A 17,696-nucleotide genomic window follows, 5' to 3' on the forward strand; every position below is an offset into this window, starting at 1 on the left:
TTGTGTTTTAATAGTTTTTATATCTGTAGTTGTGATTTGCAGTGTACAGCTGCCAGTCTCTGGAAATATTTATTAAAATCCTTAAAGCAACAGCGGCACAAACTAAAATCTTTGCTGTAAAACATTTAAACTGAAAAAGTTAAATTTTCTATTTTCTGCTGCGGTTTTCCAGCTGGCCCTTCAAGATGAAGGCCGAAAACCCGGATGAGACGGGAAGCAGAACCAACAGCTTCCAGAGGAAGAAACCGCCGTGGCTGAAGCTGGACATCCCGACCATCCAGCTGACGCCGGACGAGCCGCCGCAGGCCGCCGCGCCGCATGTTGGGTCGCGTGTTGCTGCAGTCAGACGCAGCAACGAGGCGCAAGACAAAAACGAATTCCAGGTAAAAACGAAAACAGGGAACTTTACCTGGGATCCAGCTGGTCCAGCCTCTCATGCTGCGTGTGTGTGTGTGTGTGTGTGTGTGCGTGTGTGTGTGTGTGTGTGTGTGTGTGTGTGTGTTCGTGTGTGTGTGTGTGTGTGTGTGTGTGTGTGTGTGTGTGTGTGTGTGTGTGTGTGTGTGTGTGTGTGTGTGTTGCAGCCTGTGAAGCGAGTGCGCAGTGTGAGCATGCCCGGGGAAAATCCACACACACACTCTGCTGCCATGGAAACGTCCAACGGCTACCTCAAACCTCCAGTGGAGAAAATGGCCGTCATGCAGTCCATCAAGAGGTCAGACACACACACACACACACACACACACACACACACACACACACACACACACACACACACACACACACACACACACACCTTCGTCTCAGATCACCTGCTTGATGCTCCTCTTCCTCTTCCTCCTTTAGGGCTGAACTGATTATTATTTAGTCATTAATTAATCTATTGATTATTTCCTGATGATTAATCAGTAAAAATATCACATTTTCATTTTTATCAGTATAATAATAATAATAGTTATTATTATTTTATTTTCCTGGCACCAAGGTGGGAGAAAAATACAATTTAAACACAGAATCAATCACACAGCAAAAGTAAAAACTTAAATGATTAATAAAACAGAATGAAGGATGAAGTGAATCCTGATTATATTTAGATTTGATCAGAATAATAAAATTCTGGCTAATATCAGATTTTCCATCTGTTGGTTCTTTAGCCACTGCAGACGTTTATACATTAGAAAGACAAAATGACTCATTTTTGCCTAAAAGTGAAGGCTGCAGATAAAAATCCTTCTAACATGAGAATCAATACAGAGTGGAGCTGATCTGGTGATTATCGTTTATAGATTAATAATTGATAGGAAAAGGTGATGAATAGAGATTTTTCCAGGTGACGCTAAACCTGAACTAGAGCAGTTCTGGCACATTTATGTTTTTATTTTTATCTTAAAGCAAAATGTTTTTGTTCAATTCTGGTTTCTTTTTTTGCTCCAATTAATAATTAATGAATTATTAGAGGATTATTTAAATAATCGATTGAATCTCAGTAAACAGTTTGTTCTCTCTTCCCGCTTCTTGCCTGATTTAACCCTGCTCTCCTTCAACTTCCTGTCTGCTCTCCTTCAACTTCCTGTCTGCTCTCCTTCCACTTCCTGTCTGCTCTCCTTCCACTTCCACTTCCTGTCTGCTCTCCTTCCATTTCCACTTCCTGTCTGCTCTCCTTCCTCTTCCTGTCTGCTCTCCTTCAACTTCCTGTCTGCTCTCCTTCCACTTCCTGTCTGCTCTCCTTCAACTTCCTGTCTGCTCTCCTTCCACTTCCACTTCCTGTCTGCTCTCCTTCCATTTCCACTTCCTGTCTGCTCTCCTTCCACTTCCACTTCCTGTCTGCTCTCCTTCCACTTCCTGTCTGCTCTCCTTCCACTTCCACTTCCTGTCTGCTCTCCTTCCACTTCCACTTCCTGTCTGCTCTCCTTCCATTTCCACTTCCTGTCTGCTCTCCTTCCTCTTCCTGTCTGCTCTGCTCTCCTTCCACTTCCTGTCTGCTCTTCTTCCTCTTCCTGCTGAGTGAAGTGAGAAGCGAGTTCACTTCGACCGCCTGAACACCGTCCCTCCAAAGGGCCAGCGCTGCTCCAGGAGGGCGTCGACCGGCCGCCGGCGCTCTTGTGTTCCTAAAATTCTGGCCCGGCGCCGCTCGTCTATCCCCAAACAGATCATCAGGTACCAGTGGAAACCGGTTTGGGTCGGTCTGAGGCTGACATGGAGGGGGTGCGCTGCTCAGGTGGAGAAAACTGGAAGACTTGCGTTGCCATAGCGATATGACCATTCTTCTTTCTGCTGAGTTTATTCAAATTCTGAATTTGGATGATTTTATTTCTGTCACTGTGAGACTTTAAGACCAGAATATTTAGATTTTACTTTAGGATTTTTCCTGACTCGGCTCCAACTGAGCGTCAGATCAAACTGAGCTCCGTCTTGATCTGGAGTAAAGGAGCAAAACGTTCCCTAAGCAGAACCCAGAACTCTTCCTCTTCTGGTTTTTCCAAAGTTCTTCCATAAACATTCCTGTCTGGAGGAGGAGCCCGCAGCATTACTCCTCCCAGTCATGCTCAGCCTGCTGTCCATGACGGATGAGTGTTTATGTAGGAACGTTCTGCTCTCTAAACACTCCTCTTCCTCCTGATGAAGCACAGCCTGCCGTCGTATTTATTTATTACTCTGATCTACAGCAGCGTTTCCAAACTTTTCCATTTCCATCTGCAAACCCACACAAGATGTAGCAAAACATGTAAGAAACCTCAGAATGTTTTCCTCCCAGTTATCAGTTTATTATAAATACAAACATTCATTCAGAGTGAATGAATGAATTCAACCCTCCTGATTCCAGGACGGTTTTCTGCAGCTGGAATCACCTTCAGCCGTTTTCTGCTCACAAATGTTTCCATTTTGTTTCTGCTGGTCGCTACGCTAGTCACCACGCTAGTTACTACGCTAGTCGCTACGCTAGTTACTACGCTAGTCGCTACGCTAGTCGCCACGCTAGTCGCTACGCTAGTCGCCACGCTAGTCGCCACGCTAGTCGCCACGCTAGTCGCCACGCTAGTTGCCAAGCTAGTCGCTACGCTAGTCGCCACGCTAGTCGCCACGCTAGTCACTACGCTAGTCGCCACGCTAGTCGCCACGCTAGTCACTACGCTAGTCGCCACGCTAGTTGCCACGCTAGTCGCCACGCTAGTCGCCACGCTAGTCACTACGCTAGCTGGAGGAGAAAAGCAGCATGACGAGTTTGACTGGCAGCCAATCAGAAAGATGAGAAGTTTTTCTAAAAATGATGGAAAACAGATTAGATTTTAACCAGAACCTCTGACCCAGAACCAGAACCTCAGAACCAGAACCTCTGACCCAGAACCAGAACCTCAGAACCAGAACCTCTGACCCAGAACCAGAACCTCAGAACCAGAACCTCTGACCCAGAACCTCTGAACCAGAACCTCTGAACCAGAACCTCTGAATCAGAACCTCTGAACCAGAACCAGAACCTCTGAACCAGAACCTCTGAACCAGAACCAGAACCTCTGAACCAGAACCTCTGACCCAGAACCTCTGAACCAGAACATCAGAACCAGAACCTCTGAACCAGAACCTCTGAACCGGACTCAGACTAAACGACATGTTTCTCTGGATGTTTTCTTTCTGGTGTCAGCATCTGGTAAAACACCTGAGTTGACTTAGCCCCGCCTTCGAGTCTGAGCTCCTCCCCCCACTCAGATCCTTCAGACTAGCCAGTAGCAATTGGCAAACAGCTGCTTCTCTTAAGTCATGTTTGGCATATAAGGCATTTTTATAAGTGAAGCTAAAACAGTTCATGGATATTTTACATTTTAAAATGTAAATCTGAATTCTTGTGGCGCTAACAGACATGTTTGTTGTGGTTCTGACGGCACCTGTCCTGTTGCAGGGGGACGGCTGATTGGTTCGGCGCGAGTAAGGACGGCGATGGCGGCCAGCGCTGGAGGAGGCGGAGCCTGCAGCACTGCAGCCAGCTGTTCGGGGGCCTGAAGGCCCAGGTGACGCTGCTCAGCCTGGACAGCCTGTCCCTGTCCAGCACCGACCCCCACCCTGACCCCGACCCGACCCCCCGCCTGTCCCCACGCCGCCACCGCTACGGGATGCAGCGGGTAGGCTTACTGCTAGCTGCTAGCTGCTCAGGACGCAGGAAGAACCTGGAGAAGGATTCCCTTTTCTCTCCCTTCGTTTCTTCATTTCTCATCATATTTTCGGTTCTCGGTGTAAAAACGTTTCGACTAAAGAAACTTCAAGTTCAAATGACACGACGCTTTCCTTTCTTCATTTTTCAATAAAGTGCAAAAAGAATTACATTTTTTTCTAGGGCTGTCAAAATTAACGTGATAATTTACATTCTTTTAGCGACATTAATTTTTTTTATCTTTTAGTTACTATGAAATGTAATTAAGAAGAAAAACTTGACAGATAAAGATAAACTCTTTGTTCCTTTTCGTGTTTTAGTTAGTTTTTCGTGTCTGATCCGGCAAACTAAATTAGTCCATTCTTAAATTATAATGGAGGGCCCCAAACGGCCCCCGCGCCGCATGTTGGACACCTCAGTCGCCAGCGGACCTGTGTGTGTGTGTGTGTGTGTGTGTGTGTTTAATGTGTGTGTGTGTGTGTGCAGGTCGTGGACCCCCTGGCTCGCGGTCGGGCCTTCCGGATGGGGGATGACCTGGACGGACCTGGCGCCCCTCAGATGCCGCTCACCCCAGGCTCCGCCTCCCTCTGCTCCTTCTCCAGCTCACGCTCCGCCCTCAACAGGTTGCCACGGCGACGCAAGCGGGAGTTCGTGGCCGTCATGAGCATCAAGGCTGCCGCGGCGCTGATGAAGGTTTGGTTTCTGTCCGTTTATATTTACAGAGTAGAAAATATTCAGTGATTTTAATGTTACTAATGAAACACTTTTAACTGAAAAACTGCGTTAAATTAAATCAAATCTGATGAAATGAGACTCAGGTTGATTATTTTCACCAACTAGGTAAAGTCTGAAGCCGCCTTTGAGAAACACGCCACACTTTTCAGATTTGTGCTTGTAGGTTTTTGGTATTTTCGCCGTTTGTCTGTATAATTATTCACAGCTTCATGTTCAGCTGGTCCAGGCAGAGAAACCATAAACCATCTGAAGGTTGTGGGTTTGATTCCAGCAAACTGCTGCCAATCAGTATATCAATATATCAGTTTATTGGTGGATGTTACAGAATATTTCAGTGTTTGATGAATTTATTTTGATTTCAGGGAAACAATTCGATTCAAAAACAATTTTTAATTCAGAAATAATTGTTTTATAGAAATAGTTCAGAGATTCTGAATAAATTCTGACAGAGAAAAAGCTTCAGAAACGTTTATTTTAAACTATTTTATTAGGTTCCATAATGTATCAGTTTATTTTAAATCAGTTTATATTGAAACAAAAATAGGTTTTACATAAAACTCTGTAACTTAAATTACCAGTATTGGCTTATCTGCCTGACTTTTATGTAAATGAAAAATTATCCACGGATAATTCGATACATAAAATAGATCAGGAGGGCGAAGCAAACAGGATGTTAACATCTTCAACTTAAACGCATTTTAACATTTATTTGATATAAAGGCTTGCAGATGTTAATGCACTGTTCTAAGTATAGATATATAGAGAAAAGTTAAAACTAAATTAACAGGATTAATAAATTATTAGATGATGTGAATGTAAAGATGAGTTCATACCCAGAGATCAGTTGAAATGATCAGATTTTACTCTTTATGTCTAAATAAAATGAAAATTTTATGCCATGAACTACTGACAATATGTTCCAAAATTAAAAGCAAAAATTTATTATTTGCAGAAAATGAGAAATGGTGAAAATATTGAAACAGATGCAGCGCTTTCAGGCCTCAAATAATGCAAAGAAAACATTTTATATTCATTTAAAAACAACAAAACTAATGTTTAAATTCAGGAATCAATATTTGGTGAATAACCAGGCGGTTTTCAGTGCAGCAGTTCATTTTTTTCAGAGCTGTATATAATACATTCTTCTTCTTCTTTTGCTTTACATTTATTTCAGCTTGACTTTTAATTCACTATGTTCAATAAAGTCCAACTCAAATTTTTGAGCATTTGGAATCGATTCCAGTGAATGAGGCTCTGCTGTTCAACTGTGTTTGACCATTCAGTACCGGTGATCCGGCTCCGTTAGCATTTCCAGCAGTAATGGCTCCGTTAGCATTTCCAGCAGTAATAGCTCCGTTAGCATTTCCAGCAGTAATGGCTCCGTTAGCATTTCCAGCAGTAATGGCTCCGTTAGCATTTCCAGCAGTAATGGCTCCGTTAGCATTTAAAGCAGTAATAGCTCCGTTAGCATTTCCAGCAGTAATGGCTCCATTAGCATTTCCAGCAGTAATGGCTCCGTTAGCATTTCCAGCAGTAATAGCTCCGTTAGCATTTCCAGCAGTAATAGCTCCGTTAGCATTTCCAGCAGTAATGGCTCCGTTAGTATTTCCAGCAGTAATGGCTCCGTTAGCATTTCCAGCAGTAATGGCTCCGTTAGCATTTCCAGCAGTAATGGCTCCGTTAGCATTTAAAGCAGTAACAGCTCCATTAGGATCCATCCATCCATCCATCCATCCATCTTCTTCCGCTTATCCGGGATCGGGTCGCGGGGGCAGCAGCTTCAGAAGGGAGGCCCAGACTTCCCTCTCCCCAGCCACTTCTTCCAGCTCCTCCGGGGGAACCCCAAGGCGTTCCCAGGCCAGCCGAGAGACATAGTCCCTCCAGCGTGTCCTGGGTCTTCCTCGGGGCCTCCTCCCGGTGGGACGTGCCCGGAACACCTCACCAGGGAGGCGTCCAGGAGGCATCCTGACCAGATGCCCGAGCCACCTCAACTGGCTCCTCTCGACGTGGAGGAGCAGTGGCTCTACTCTGAGTCCCTCCCGGATGACCGAGCTTCTCACCCTATCTCTAAGGGAGAGCCCAGCCACCCTGCGGAGGAAACCCATTTCGGCCGCTTGTATCCGGGACCTCGTTCTTTCGGTCATGACCCAAAGCTCATGACCATAGATGAGGGTGGGAACGTAGATCGACCGGTAAATCGAGAGCTTCGCTTTTTGACTCAGCTCTCTCTTCACCACGACGGACCGGTACAGCGCCCGCTTCACAGCAGACGCTGCCCCAATCCGCCTGTCGATCTCCCGCTCCCTTCTTCCCTCATTCGTGAACAAGATCCCCAGATACTTAAACTCCTCCACTTGAGGCAGGACGACCCCCCTGACCTGGAGAAGGCACTCTACCCTTTTCCGGCTCAAGACCATGGCCTCGGATTTGGAGGCACTGAGCCTCATCCCAGCCGCTTCACACTCGGCCGCGAACCGCTCCAGTGAGAGCCGCAGATCACGTTCCGATGAAGCCAAAAGGACCACATCATCCGCAAAAAGCAGAGATGCGATCCTAAGGCCACCAAAACGGATCCCCTCAACACCTCGGCTGCGCCTAGAAATTCTGTCCATGAAGGTAATGAACAGAATCGGTGACAAAGGGCAGCCTTGGCGGAGTCCAACTCTCACCGGAAACGAGCCCGACTTACTGCCGGCAATGCGGACCAGACTCTGACACCGGTCGTACAGGGACCTGACAGCCCGTATCAAAGGGCCCGGTACCCCATACTCCCGGAGAACCCCCCACAAGGCCCCCCTGGGGACATGGTCGAACGCCTTCTCCAAGTCCACAAAACACATGTAGACCGGTTGGGCGAACTCCCATGCACCCTCCAGGACCCTGCTGAGGGTGTAGAGCTGGTCCAGTGTTCCACGACCAGGACGAAAACCACACTGCTCTTCCTGAATCCGAGGTTCGACTATCCGACGGACCCTCCTCTCCAGGACCCCTGAATAGACCTTACCAGGGAGGCTTAAGAGTGTGACCCCCCTGTAATTGGAGCACACCCTCCGGTCCCCCTTTTTAAACAGGGGGACCACCACCCCGGTCTGCCAATCCAGGGGAGCTGCCCCCGATATCCATGCGATATTGCAGAGTCGCGCGAGCCAACGCAACCCTACAACATCCAGAGCCTTAAGGAACTCCGGGCGGATCTCATCCACCCCCGGGGCCCTGCCACCGAGGAGCTTTTTGACCACCTCGGCGACCTCGTCCCCAGAGATTGGAGAGCCCAACCCAGAGTCCACAGGCCCAGCTTCCTCAACAGAAGGCATGTTGGTGGGATTGAGGAGGTCTTCGAAGTATTCTGCCCACCGGCCCACAACGTCCCTAGTTGAGGTCAGCAGCACACCATCCCCACTATAAACAGTGTTGGTGCTGCACCGCTTCCCCCTCCTGAGACGCCGGATGGTGGCCCAGAATCGCCTCGAAGCCGTGCGGAAGTCTTTCTCCATGGCCTCTCCGAACTCCTCCCACGCCCGGGTTTTTGCCTCAGCGACCACCCGAGCCGCATGCCGCTTCGCCCGCCGGTACCCATCAGCTGCTTCTGGAGTCCCACAGGCCAAAAAGGTCCGATAGGACTCCTTCTTCAGCTTGACAGCATCCCTCACCGAAGGTGTCCACCAACGGGTTCGAGGGTTGCCGCCGCGACAGGCACCAGCAACCTTGCGGCCGCAGCTCCGATAAGCCGCCTCGGCAATGGAGGCACGGAACATGGTCCATTCAGACTCAATGTCCCCCACCTCCCCCGGAACGTGTTCGAAGCTCTGCCGGAGATGGGAGTTGAAGCTCCATCTCACAGGGGACTCCGCCAGACGTTCCCAGCAGACCCTCACTACACGTTTGGGCCTGCCAGGTCTGACCGGCTTCCTCCCCCACCACCGGAGCCAACTCACCACCAGGTAGTGGTCAGTGGACAGCTCCGCACCTCTCTTCACCCGAGTGTCCAAGACATACGGCCGCAGATCCGATGAAACGATCGCAAAATCGATCATCGAACTGTGGCCTAGGGTGTCCTGGTGCCAAGTGCACATATGGACACCCTTATGCCTGAACATGGTGTTTGTGATGGACAATCCGTGACGAGCACAGAAGTCCAACAGCAGAACACCACTCGAGTTCAGATCGGGGGGGCCGTTCCTCCCAACCACGCCCCTCCAGGTCTCACTGTCATTGCCCACGTGAGCGTTGAAGTCCCCCAGTAGAACAAGGGAGTCCCCAGGAGGAGCACCCTCCAGTACCCCCTCTAAGGACTCCAAGAAGGGTGGGTAATCTGAACTGCTGTTCGGCCCGTAAGCACAGACAACAGTCAGAACCCGTCCCCCCACCCGTAGGCGGAGGGAGGCTACCCTCTCGTTCACCGGGGTAAACCCCAACGTACAGGCGCCAAGATGGGGGGCAACAAGTATGCCCACTCCTGCCCGGCGCCTCTCACCGTGGGCAACTCCAGAGTGGAAGTACGTCCAGCCCCTCTCAAGGAGACTGGTTCCAGAACCAGAGCCATGCGTCGAGGTGAGGCCGACTATTTCTAGCCGGAACCTCTCAGCCTCACACACTAGCTCCGGTTCCTTCCCCACCAGAGAGGTGACATTCCACGTCCCAAGAGCCAGCTTCTGAAGCCAGGGATCAGACCGCCAGGGTCCCCTCCTTCGGCTGCCGCCCGTAGCACAATGCACCCGACCCCTTTGGCCCCTCCTACAGGTGGTGAGCCCGTTGGAAGGGGGACCCACGTCTTCTCTTCGGGCTGAGCCCGGCCGGGCTCCGTGGGTGCAAGCCCGGCCACCAGGCGCTCGCCATCGTGCCCCACCTCCAGGCCTGGCTCCAGAGGGGGGCCCCGGTGACCCGTGTCCGGGCGAGGGAAAACCGAGTCCAAAGTTTATATTCATCATAGGGGTCTTCAGGCTGCGCTTTGTCTGGTTCCTCACCTAGGACCTGTCTGCCTTGGGTGACCCTACCAGGGGCATAAAGCCCCAGACAGCATAGCTCCTAGGATCATTGGGACACTCAAACCCCTCCACCACGATAAGGTGGCAGCCCCAGGAGAGGGGAGGATTAGGATTTAAAGCAGTAATAGCTCCGTTAGCATTTCCAGCAGTAATGGCTCCATTAGCATTTCCAGCAGTAATGGCTCCGTTAGCATTTCCAGCAGTAATAGCTCCGTTAGCATTTCCAGCAGTAATGGCTCCGTTAGCATTTCCAGCAGTAATGGCTCCGTTAGCATTTCCAGCAGTAATGGCTCCGTTAGCATTTAAAGCAGTAATAGCTCCGTTAGCATTTCCAGCAGTAATGGCTCCGTTAGCATTTCCAGCAGTAATGGCTCCGTTAGCATTTAAAGCAGTAATAGCTCTGTTAGCATTTCCAGCAGTAATGGCTCCGTTAGCATTTCCAGCAGTAATGGCTCCGTTAGCATTTAAAGCAGTAACAGCTCCATTAGGATTTAAAGCAGTAATAGCTCCGTTAGCATTTAAAGCAGTAATAGCTCCGTTAGCATTTAAAGCAGTAATAGCTCCGTTAGCATTTAAAGCAGTAATAGCTCCGTTAGCATTTAAAGCAGTAATAGCTCCGTTAGCATTTAAAGCAGTAATAGCTCCGTTAGCATTTAAAGCAGTAATAGCTCCGTTAGCATTTAAAGCAGTAATGGCTCCGTTAGCATTTAAAGCAGTAATGGCTCCGTTAGCATTTCCAGCAGTAATGGCTCCGTTAGCATTTAAAGCAGTAATGGCTCCGTTAGCATTTAAAGCAGTAACGGCTCCGTTAGCATTTCCAGCTGTAATGGCTCCGTTAGCATTTAAAGCAGTAATAGCTCCGTTAGCATTTAAAGCAGTAATAGCTCCGTTAGCATTTAAAGCAGTAATAGCTCCGTTAGCATTTCCAGCAGTAACGGCTCCGTTAGCATTTCCAGCAGTAATGATAAACATCTACTGGGGTAAAGTTAGCCTTCCAGCACATAACGGACCTGATGACGTCATCAACCCAGCGGTGAAAAAATGGCGACCTCTATGGGTGACAAATATAACAAAAGACGTACATTTTTGAAGTAATTATGAGTTGTGGCTTATCAAAAACAGCAATATTTTAGGTAATCGGAAAATTGCAACATATTTAGGCAACATGTTCAACTAGTCCTGGATCCTTTTTAAAAGTTAATAATATTAATAAATACAGCTACAGTTTTTACTAGATCCAGCTTGGTTTTGGTTATTGCTCATTTAGGAAATGAAAATAAATTAATGATCAGAGTTTGAAGTTTATTAAAACTTTGAGTCTTTCCTCATCCAGATGCTGGAAACAAACCTGAGCCATAATACTGCCACCACCGTGTTTCCTGATGGGTAGCAATGTTCTGTTTCTGTCTTTAAAAGGGATTGTTCTGTTTTGAAGTTATAAATGCTGTTTTTTTTTAGTACTATACAAGAAAAAAGGGAGAAAGCCTGCCCTCTCATGTTATTTTCAGGTACTACAACTTAGCAAGTTTTTTGTTATTCGAAACAAAACTTATTAAACGGTAGAAATAGACACCGCTGGTGTAAATTACTGTTGAAATCTTTCATGTATGGTTGCATTGCCGGTATGTATTAAGTTTGTAACTTTGTAACATTGCTTCTGTCTAGAGATAACGCTCTAATGTGTTGTTTTAAGGTAGAGTACGTTTGTTATATTAATTAGATGCGAGGTTATCGGGTGCGCAGTTGGTAGCCTAGATGTACGCATATAGATGTGATGTTCGGTAGAAATTGAATGTATTGTATTTTATCCTGCATATGATCACATATTTATTGTATTTTTTGTCTTGATTTCAGTTTTACCCTTTTAATTGTCATTAAACCTGCTGACGACGTCCTGTGGTCTTCAGAGTCGTGACGTGAGAAAGGTGTTAGAAAGCCTTTGCATCAGACATGCACCAGTAACGGCACAGGGATATTTATTTAAATCTTATTTTTCAACATTTGTTCCAACAACTTTCTGATGTTAATAAGAAAAATATTTCAGTTTAATTTTTCCATCAAATTAGCTGCTAATCCAGGAGTTTTTTCAAACGCAAACTCTGAATAATTGTTTGTTTTGGCTGATTTTTTAACTGCTAACGTCCGTCTCAGATCCGGTTCCGGTCTGGTCCGGTTCTGGTTCTGACCCTGCGTCTTGACTGGGTTCTGTTGTTGATTTCAGGGTCGGACGGCGGCTGAGGGCGGCACCGGGAGGCGGAGGCGGAGCTTCATGCCTCCCAGTTTCTATGACGACGACACGACAGATTTCCCGGACGAGTTGGACACTTCGTTCTTCAGCAGAGTGAGAAACACGCATTTGTTCCCCAAGCAGGAGTTAAAAATGTGAATAATAATATAAACGTTTTGATGTTCAAAGCCGATTTAAAAACTCTGTTTTATCTCAGACTCAGTTGTTGGATTTTCATATGGAGACTCGGCGATAAATCAATTATTAATTAATACATATTTTGGTTTTTGAAGATTTACTTTTGAAAAATCTGGATTTTATCCCACCAGTCCACTCTTTGGGCTTCTGTAGTGATGTCATCGCTCAGGGCGGCCATCTTGTTTGCGAAGCGTTCTGTTAATCTGGACTTTGCGTTCAGGTCGGTGAGTGTTGTGGTCAGGATAAGACCGATTAATTTTACAGGAATAAAGTCGTAATATCAGGATAAATGTGCAACTGCTGCACAAAGATGAATAAATTGATGATGAATGTGGAGCATTTTGTGATGTTCTACGTTGGCATCAGTTTTACAGGCAAAGAAATATTTCATGTTTGAAAACGTCAGCAGCAAAATGTCACCAGGAATTTAAACTGTTTTCCAAATAACTGAGTTTGTTCAGAGGAAAATCCAGACGGACTGAACTGATCAGATCCTGATAACTAATAAAACCTTGATTTTCTTTAATGCAAGACGTTAAGGTGTTCTTCTGGTAAAATTGGGTCTTTATTCTGCTAATATTATAACTTTATTTTTGGAATTACACAAAAATTCTCAGAGCTTTTCCTGATACTCCGTCTTGTGAGGATTGAGATAAAATCCACTTTTTAAAAATTATAATATTTTTTTAGGAAAGAAAGTGAAGAAAAAATAAATTAAATCTTATTAAATAAATCAGAAATGTTTTTCATTTTTTCCTCTGCAGGACGGTTTCCAGGAAGAGACGTCCAGCTACGCCGACGACGTGTTTGAGACGCCGTCAGAGACCGACCTGCAGCGGCTGGAGCCCGGCGCCGAGAGAGGAGACGCTCCGCCAGGAAACGCTCCGCCAGGAAACGCTCCGCCAGGAAACGCTCCGACAGGAAACGCTCCGCCAAGAAACGCTCCGACAGGAAACGCTCCGCCAGGAAACGCTCCGACAGGAAATGCTCCGACAGGAAACGCTCCGCCAGGAAACGCTCCGACAGGAAACGCTCCGCCAGGAAACGCTCCGACAGGAAATGCTCCGACAGGAAACGCTCCGCCAGGAAACGCTCCGCCAGGAAACGCTGTGGACCGGACCAAGCTGGAGCGGACTCACCTGATGCTGTGGGCGGAGTTTTGAACCAGAGTGTGACCTCACAGGTAAACCGGAGCGTTTCCATGACTACTCCCTCCTCCGTCTCCGCAGGCCGCTGGAGCGAGGCTGGCGGAAGGCGAAGGACGGCGCGCTGCTGCAGCAGGAGGCGGCGAGCGGGCCGCAGCGGCGCGGGCGCAGGATCGCGGCGCCGGTCCAGAAGCTGTTCGCCCGGGACAAGAGGCCGTACGGACTGGGCATGGTGGGCCGACTCACCAACCGGACCTACCGCCAGCGCCTGGACAGCTTCGTCCAGAAGCAGATCCAAGACATGGACGACCACAGGCACGACCTCTGCTCGACCTCTGCTCCGGGTTCAAAGGTCAGCCGACTCTGTGACCCGTCATGTTTTCTTCTTCAGGCCTTTCTTCAGCTACTGGATCACCTTCGTCCACCTGCTGGTCACCGTCCTGTCCGTGTCCATCTACGGCATCGCGCCGCTCGGATTCACGCAGCACGAGACCGTCGACTCTGTGAGCCGGATTATAATCTGTAATAATCTGTCCATAATCGTCTCCTCTGAATGTTTCTCCTTCGATTCCCTCCAGGTGCTGAGAAATAAGGGAGTTTATGAAAACGTGAAGTTTGTGCAGCAGCAGAACTTCTGGGTCGGTCCGAACTCGGTAAGAACCAAACCACTGAACGGCTTTCAGAAACTGAAACAAAACAATTAAAATGTTTTGATAAACGCTTTAAGAAATAATTATATTAACAGGAGGGAAGATAAAAATGTTGAAGTTGCTGAACAAATATTAGAACTGAAAAATTTTGCAGAAGCAAAGATTTCTTAAAAAGTTTGGAAAATTCTGAAAAACTTCCAGCAGATTATTGAAAGTGAACATGAATAATCCAAACATTTTATGATGAGGAGGAAACAGACCGACTGTAGAATCCAGTTTCATGTTAATGGTTGAGATCTGAAGGCTTATACATTTCTCCCTGCAGAGAACATTGTTGAAGATTATTTTAAGTTTTTATTTCCTGTCTGCTTTTCCAAACTGTAATGTTTCTACCTGCTGTCCTGCAGGAGGCGCTCATCCACCTGGGTGCGAAGTTTTCTCCATGCATGCGTCAAGACGAAGAGATCCAGCAGCTGATTGAGGAGACAAAGGTGAGAGAACGACAATCCGGCTGCTGCGTCCGGAACGACCGCTCCGGCTGCCTGCAGACGCTGCAGGAGGAATGTTCGGTGGGTGGAAGAACTCCGCGATGCTTTCAGGTTCCCTCAGACTGAAGCTGCTTGGCAATCTGAAGTGTGTCTGTCTGCAGAACACCCTGGCAGTTTGGGTGAAGTGGCCTCAACACGCCAGCGCTCCATATTTAGAGGGGGAACCACGGCAACACGGCTCAGTCTGCCACCAGGACCCCAGGTGACCCGGAACAGAACACGTTCTGGAGTCGGCAGGTCTTAGCATCTGAGTTTTGTTGCTCTGGAGGAGAAACACTGGAGGCCAGCAGTAAAATAAAAGATGAAATCATCAGTCAAAACTTCTGATGAAAACCCAAACCTTCCCTCAGCACAAAGCACGGCGGTGGAGGAATGAGGCTTTGGGGCTGCTTTGTGTGACGTTCACTGGACCGAACCGGGCCAGTACTCCTCCACAGTCAGAAAACTGCAGCGTTTCAGTTGTTAGGCTGGTTCTGTTTCATCTGCAGGATGTTTTATTTTTACACCTCAGAAAGTCGAAGCTGAAGTTCAACATGTTGACAGATTCACTGTAACCTTCACTGTTTCTGCTGAACGCGCAGAATCTGCCAAGAACCCGCTTCAGTTTCACCGCATGAGTGGAGCGACGACATCACAGAGTGGCCGGTACGGCCAGCACATCCATTATTAGATTATTATTAGATTATTATGTCTGCATGATGTCTGATTCTGCCTCCTGGTTCTGGTCGGACCTGTAGATCTGCACTAAGCTGGACTCTGGGAACCACACCAACCTGCCTCACATCGACTGCAGCATCACGGGCCGGCCCTGCTGCATCGGCACCAAGGGACGGTGAGAACCCGACCGGCACAGAACCTTCTGGATCCAGAACACGGTTCCTCAAAAACAAACAGAGAGATGGCTTCAGGTTTTCAGATGAGGATGTTTAACAGGAATTGTTTGTTTCAGGTGTGAAATCACGTCCAGAGAATACTGCGACTTCATGCACGGATACTTCCATGAGGAAGCTACGCTCTGCTCACAGGTACCAGAAAAACTCCACCATCTGCTCCACCTGCAGCTGCTCTGAGTCAAACCAACCTGTTCCCCTCCTGGCCTGTGGGGGCGCTGCACCAAGAACCACTGAAGGAAACGACACAAAACCTCTGAAGACACTGAGAGCAACTTCCTTCTTCACCAGATGGAAACAAGATGGAGGATTTTAGCGGTTGGAGGATTTCTCTTTAGGCTAAAGACAAGGAGCCATTTCTGCTGCTAACGCTAGGCTAGCATGTTAGCTTTGGTTGTATTTACCCAGAATGCCCTGCGCAGTAGTTCACTTCCTGCTTCTGGAGCGGTCTCTGGTCCACTTGGTGTTCACATTCAAACCGAACCAGACTGAGGTTTGGAGGACCAGAGGTCGATTAGCGTTCACAAATCAGCAACAGACTGGACTTTGACTAGGCAAACAGACTGGAGCTAGAATAAAGCAGATTTTCAGCAGTGTCACAGGGGGCGGGGCTTCATGGTTGACACCTGATGATGTCACTGTGTCTTCCAGGTGGCCTGTATGGACGATGTCTGCGGCCTGCTGCCGTTCCTCAACCCACAGATCCCAGATCAGTTCTCCCGCCTCTGGCTGTCTCTCTTCCTGCATGCCGGGTCGGTCAGCTTCTTCCTGTGACTGCAGCGCCTCCAGCTGGTGGCAGGTTGTGACTGCAGCGCCTCCAGCTGGTGGCAGGCTGTGACTGCAGCGTGTCCTGTGTGTCTGCAGCGTCCTGCACTGCCTGGTCTCGGTGTTTTTCCAGATGTCGGTTCTCAGGGATTTGGAGAAGTTGGCAGGCTGGCTCCGGATCTCCATCATCTACCTGCTGAGCGGCGTCACAGGAAACCTGGCCTCCGCCATCTTCCTGCCCTACAGAGCAGAGGTACGGCAGCCTGGCGGAGACATGACACACGTCTTACCCTTCATGTTTCTCACATTAAATCCACCAACTGGAGGTTTTGTTGGGATTTCATCCTGAAGACAAACAGCAGAAAATGTTCCAGTTAAACTTTCTCCACCGTTTCTGTTCAATCTTTTTGTATTTTGGCTGCGATGACATCACTCTAAACTACGGCAACCCCAGGAGACAATTGGTGGAAAATTTTCACGTTTTTCTTTTGAAAGCAAACATTTTATTTATTGATAGATCAGATTTATCGACCAGCCGTACCCAACCCTAAAGAGGGATCTGCTTCCTGTTTCCTCTTCCTGTTTCCTCTTCCTGTTTCCTCTTCCTGTGCCCCGCTCCAGGTGGGTCCCGCCGGCAGCCAGTTCGGCATCCTGGCCTGCCTCTTCGTGGAGCTTTTCCAGAGCTGGCAGATCCTGGAGCGGCCGTGGCGAGCGTTCGCCAAGCTCGCCGCCATCTCCGTCTTCTTCTTCTCCTTCGGTCTGCTGCCGTGGATCGACAACTTCGCCCACGTCTGCGGCTTCCTGTCGGGCTTCTTCCTGTCCTTCGCCTTCCTGCCGTACATCAGGTGGGTCAGCAGAGTGAAGCCAAAAGGATCCAGGATCCGTTCCGTCTGTAAACGTCCACTTCCTGTTTCAGCTTTGGCCGCTCCGACTCGTACAGGAAGCGGCTCCAGATCTGCGGCTTCCTGCTGGTCTTCCTGGGTCTGTTCGCCGCGCTGGCCGTCCTCTTCTACGTTTACCCGCTCAAATGCGACTGGTGCGAGTTCCTCACCTGCGTCCCGGTCACAGACAAGTTCTGTGAGAAGTACGACCTGAACGCACACCTGCTCTGAGCGTCAGAACCAGCTCTGAGCGTCAGAACCTACTCTGAGCGTCAGAACCTACTCTGAGCGTCAGAACCTACTCTGAGCGTCAGAACCGGCTCTGAGCGTCAGAACCTGCTCTGAGCGTCAGAACCTGCTCTGAGCGTCAGAACCTACTCTGAGCGTCAGAACCTGCTCTGAGCGTCAGAACCAGCTCTGAGCGTCAGAACCTACTCTGAGCGTCAGAACCGGCTCTGAGCGTCAGAACCTGCTCTGAGCGTCAGAACCTGCTCTGAGCGTCAGAACCTACTCTGAGCGTCAGAACCGGCT

The 17,696-nt window shown here is 48.5% G+C and overlaps 2 protein-coding genes across 3 annotated transcripts in view; one reads left to right on the forward strand and one right to left on the reverse strand.

Moving 5' to 3' along the window:
* The window catches only part of rhbdf1b (rhomboid 5 homolog 1b (Drosophila)), a 28,433-nt gene extending 10,985 nt beyond the window's left edge, over positions 1 to 17,448 (forward strand). The window contains exons 2-20 of one of the 2 annotated variants that reach the window (XM_088016434.1): positions 173 to 383; positions 582 to 712; positions 2,008 to 2,154; positions 3,893 to 4,112; positions 4,628 to 4,834; positions 12,083 to 12,202; positions 13,051 to 13,433; positions 13,516 to 13,746; positions 13,823 to 13,934; positions 14,010 to 14,084; positions 14,489 to 14,650; positions 14,731 to 14,831; positions 15,211 to 15,274; positions 15,367 to 15,461; positions 15,579 to 15,654; positions 16,171 to 16,271; positions 16,384 to 16,537; positions 16,906 to 17,129; positions 17,201 to 17,448. In XM_088016434.1, coding sequence (XP_087872560.1) covers positions 186 to 383; positions 582 to 712; positions 2,008 to 2,154; positions 3,893 to 4,112; positions 4,628 to 4,834; positions 12,083 to 12,202; positions 13,051 to 13,433; positions 13,516 to 13,746; positions 13,823 to 13,934; positions 14,010 to 14,084; positions 14,489 to 14,650; positions 14,731 to 14,831; positions 15,211 to 15,274; positions 15,367 to 15,461; positions 15,579 to 15,654; positions 16,171 to 16,271; positions 16,384 to 16,537; positions 16,906 to 17,129; positions 17,201 to 17,396 — 2,997 coding nt within the window. In that variant the 5' untranslated portion in view covers positions 173 to 185 and the 3' untranslated portion in view covers positions 17,397 to 17,448. The remainder of the gene's footprint in view (positions 1 to 172; positions 384 to 581; positions 713 to 2,007; positions 2,155 to 3,892; positions 4,113 to 4,627; positions 4,835 to 12,082; positions 12,203 to 13,050; positions 13,434 to 13,515; positions 13,747 to 13,822; positions 13,935 to 14,009; positions 14,085 to 14,488; positions 14,651 to 14,730; positions 14,832 to 15,210; positions 15,275 to 15,366; positions 15,462 to 15,578; positions 15,655 to 16,170; positions 16,272 to 16,383; positions 16,538 to 16,905; positions 17,130 to 17,200) is intronic. The other variant, XM_088016435.1, reaches the window with a different exon arrangement.
* On the reverse strand, positions 5,987 to 10,884 carry LOC148153547 (uncharacterized). Its single transcript, XM_088001025.1, has 3 exons — positions 10,872 to 10,884; positions 9,987 to 10,529; positions 5,987 to 6,575 (listed from the first exon to the last, which is right to left on the reverse strand). The coding sequence occupies exons 1-3, from the start codon at positions 10,882 to 10,884 to the stop codon at positions 6,088 to 6,090; spliced, it is 1,044 nt and encodes a 347-aa protein (XP_087857151.1). The 3' UTR covers positions 5,987 to 6,087.
* Positions 17,449 to 17,696: the final 248 nt, after the last annotated feature.

This window comes from Poecilia mexicana, unplaced genomic scaffold, assembly GCF_051168715.1.
Source record: "Poecilia mexicana isolate PSO_F unplaced genomic scaffold, ASM5116871v1 scaffold_19, whole genome shotgun sequence".
NCBI lineage: Eukaryota > Metazoa > Chordata > Actinopteri > Cyprinodontiformes > Poeciliidae > Poecilia > Poecilia mexicana.

Coding starts and splice junctions, on each gene's coding strand:
- LOC148153547 (XM_088001025.1), bottom strand. Junction 6,576..9,986: donor TGGAAATGCTAACGGAGCTA/TTACTGCTTTAA, acceptor CTAATGGAGCTG/TTACTGCTTTAAATGCTAAC.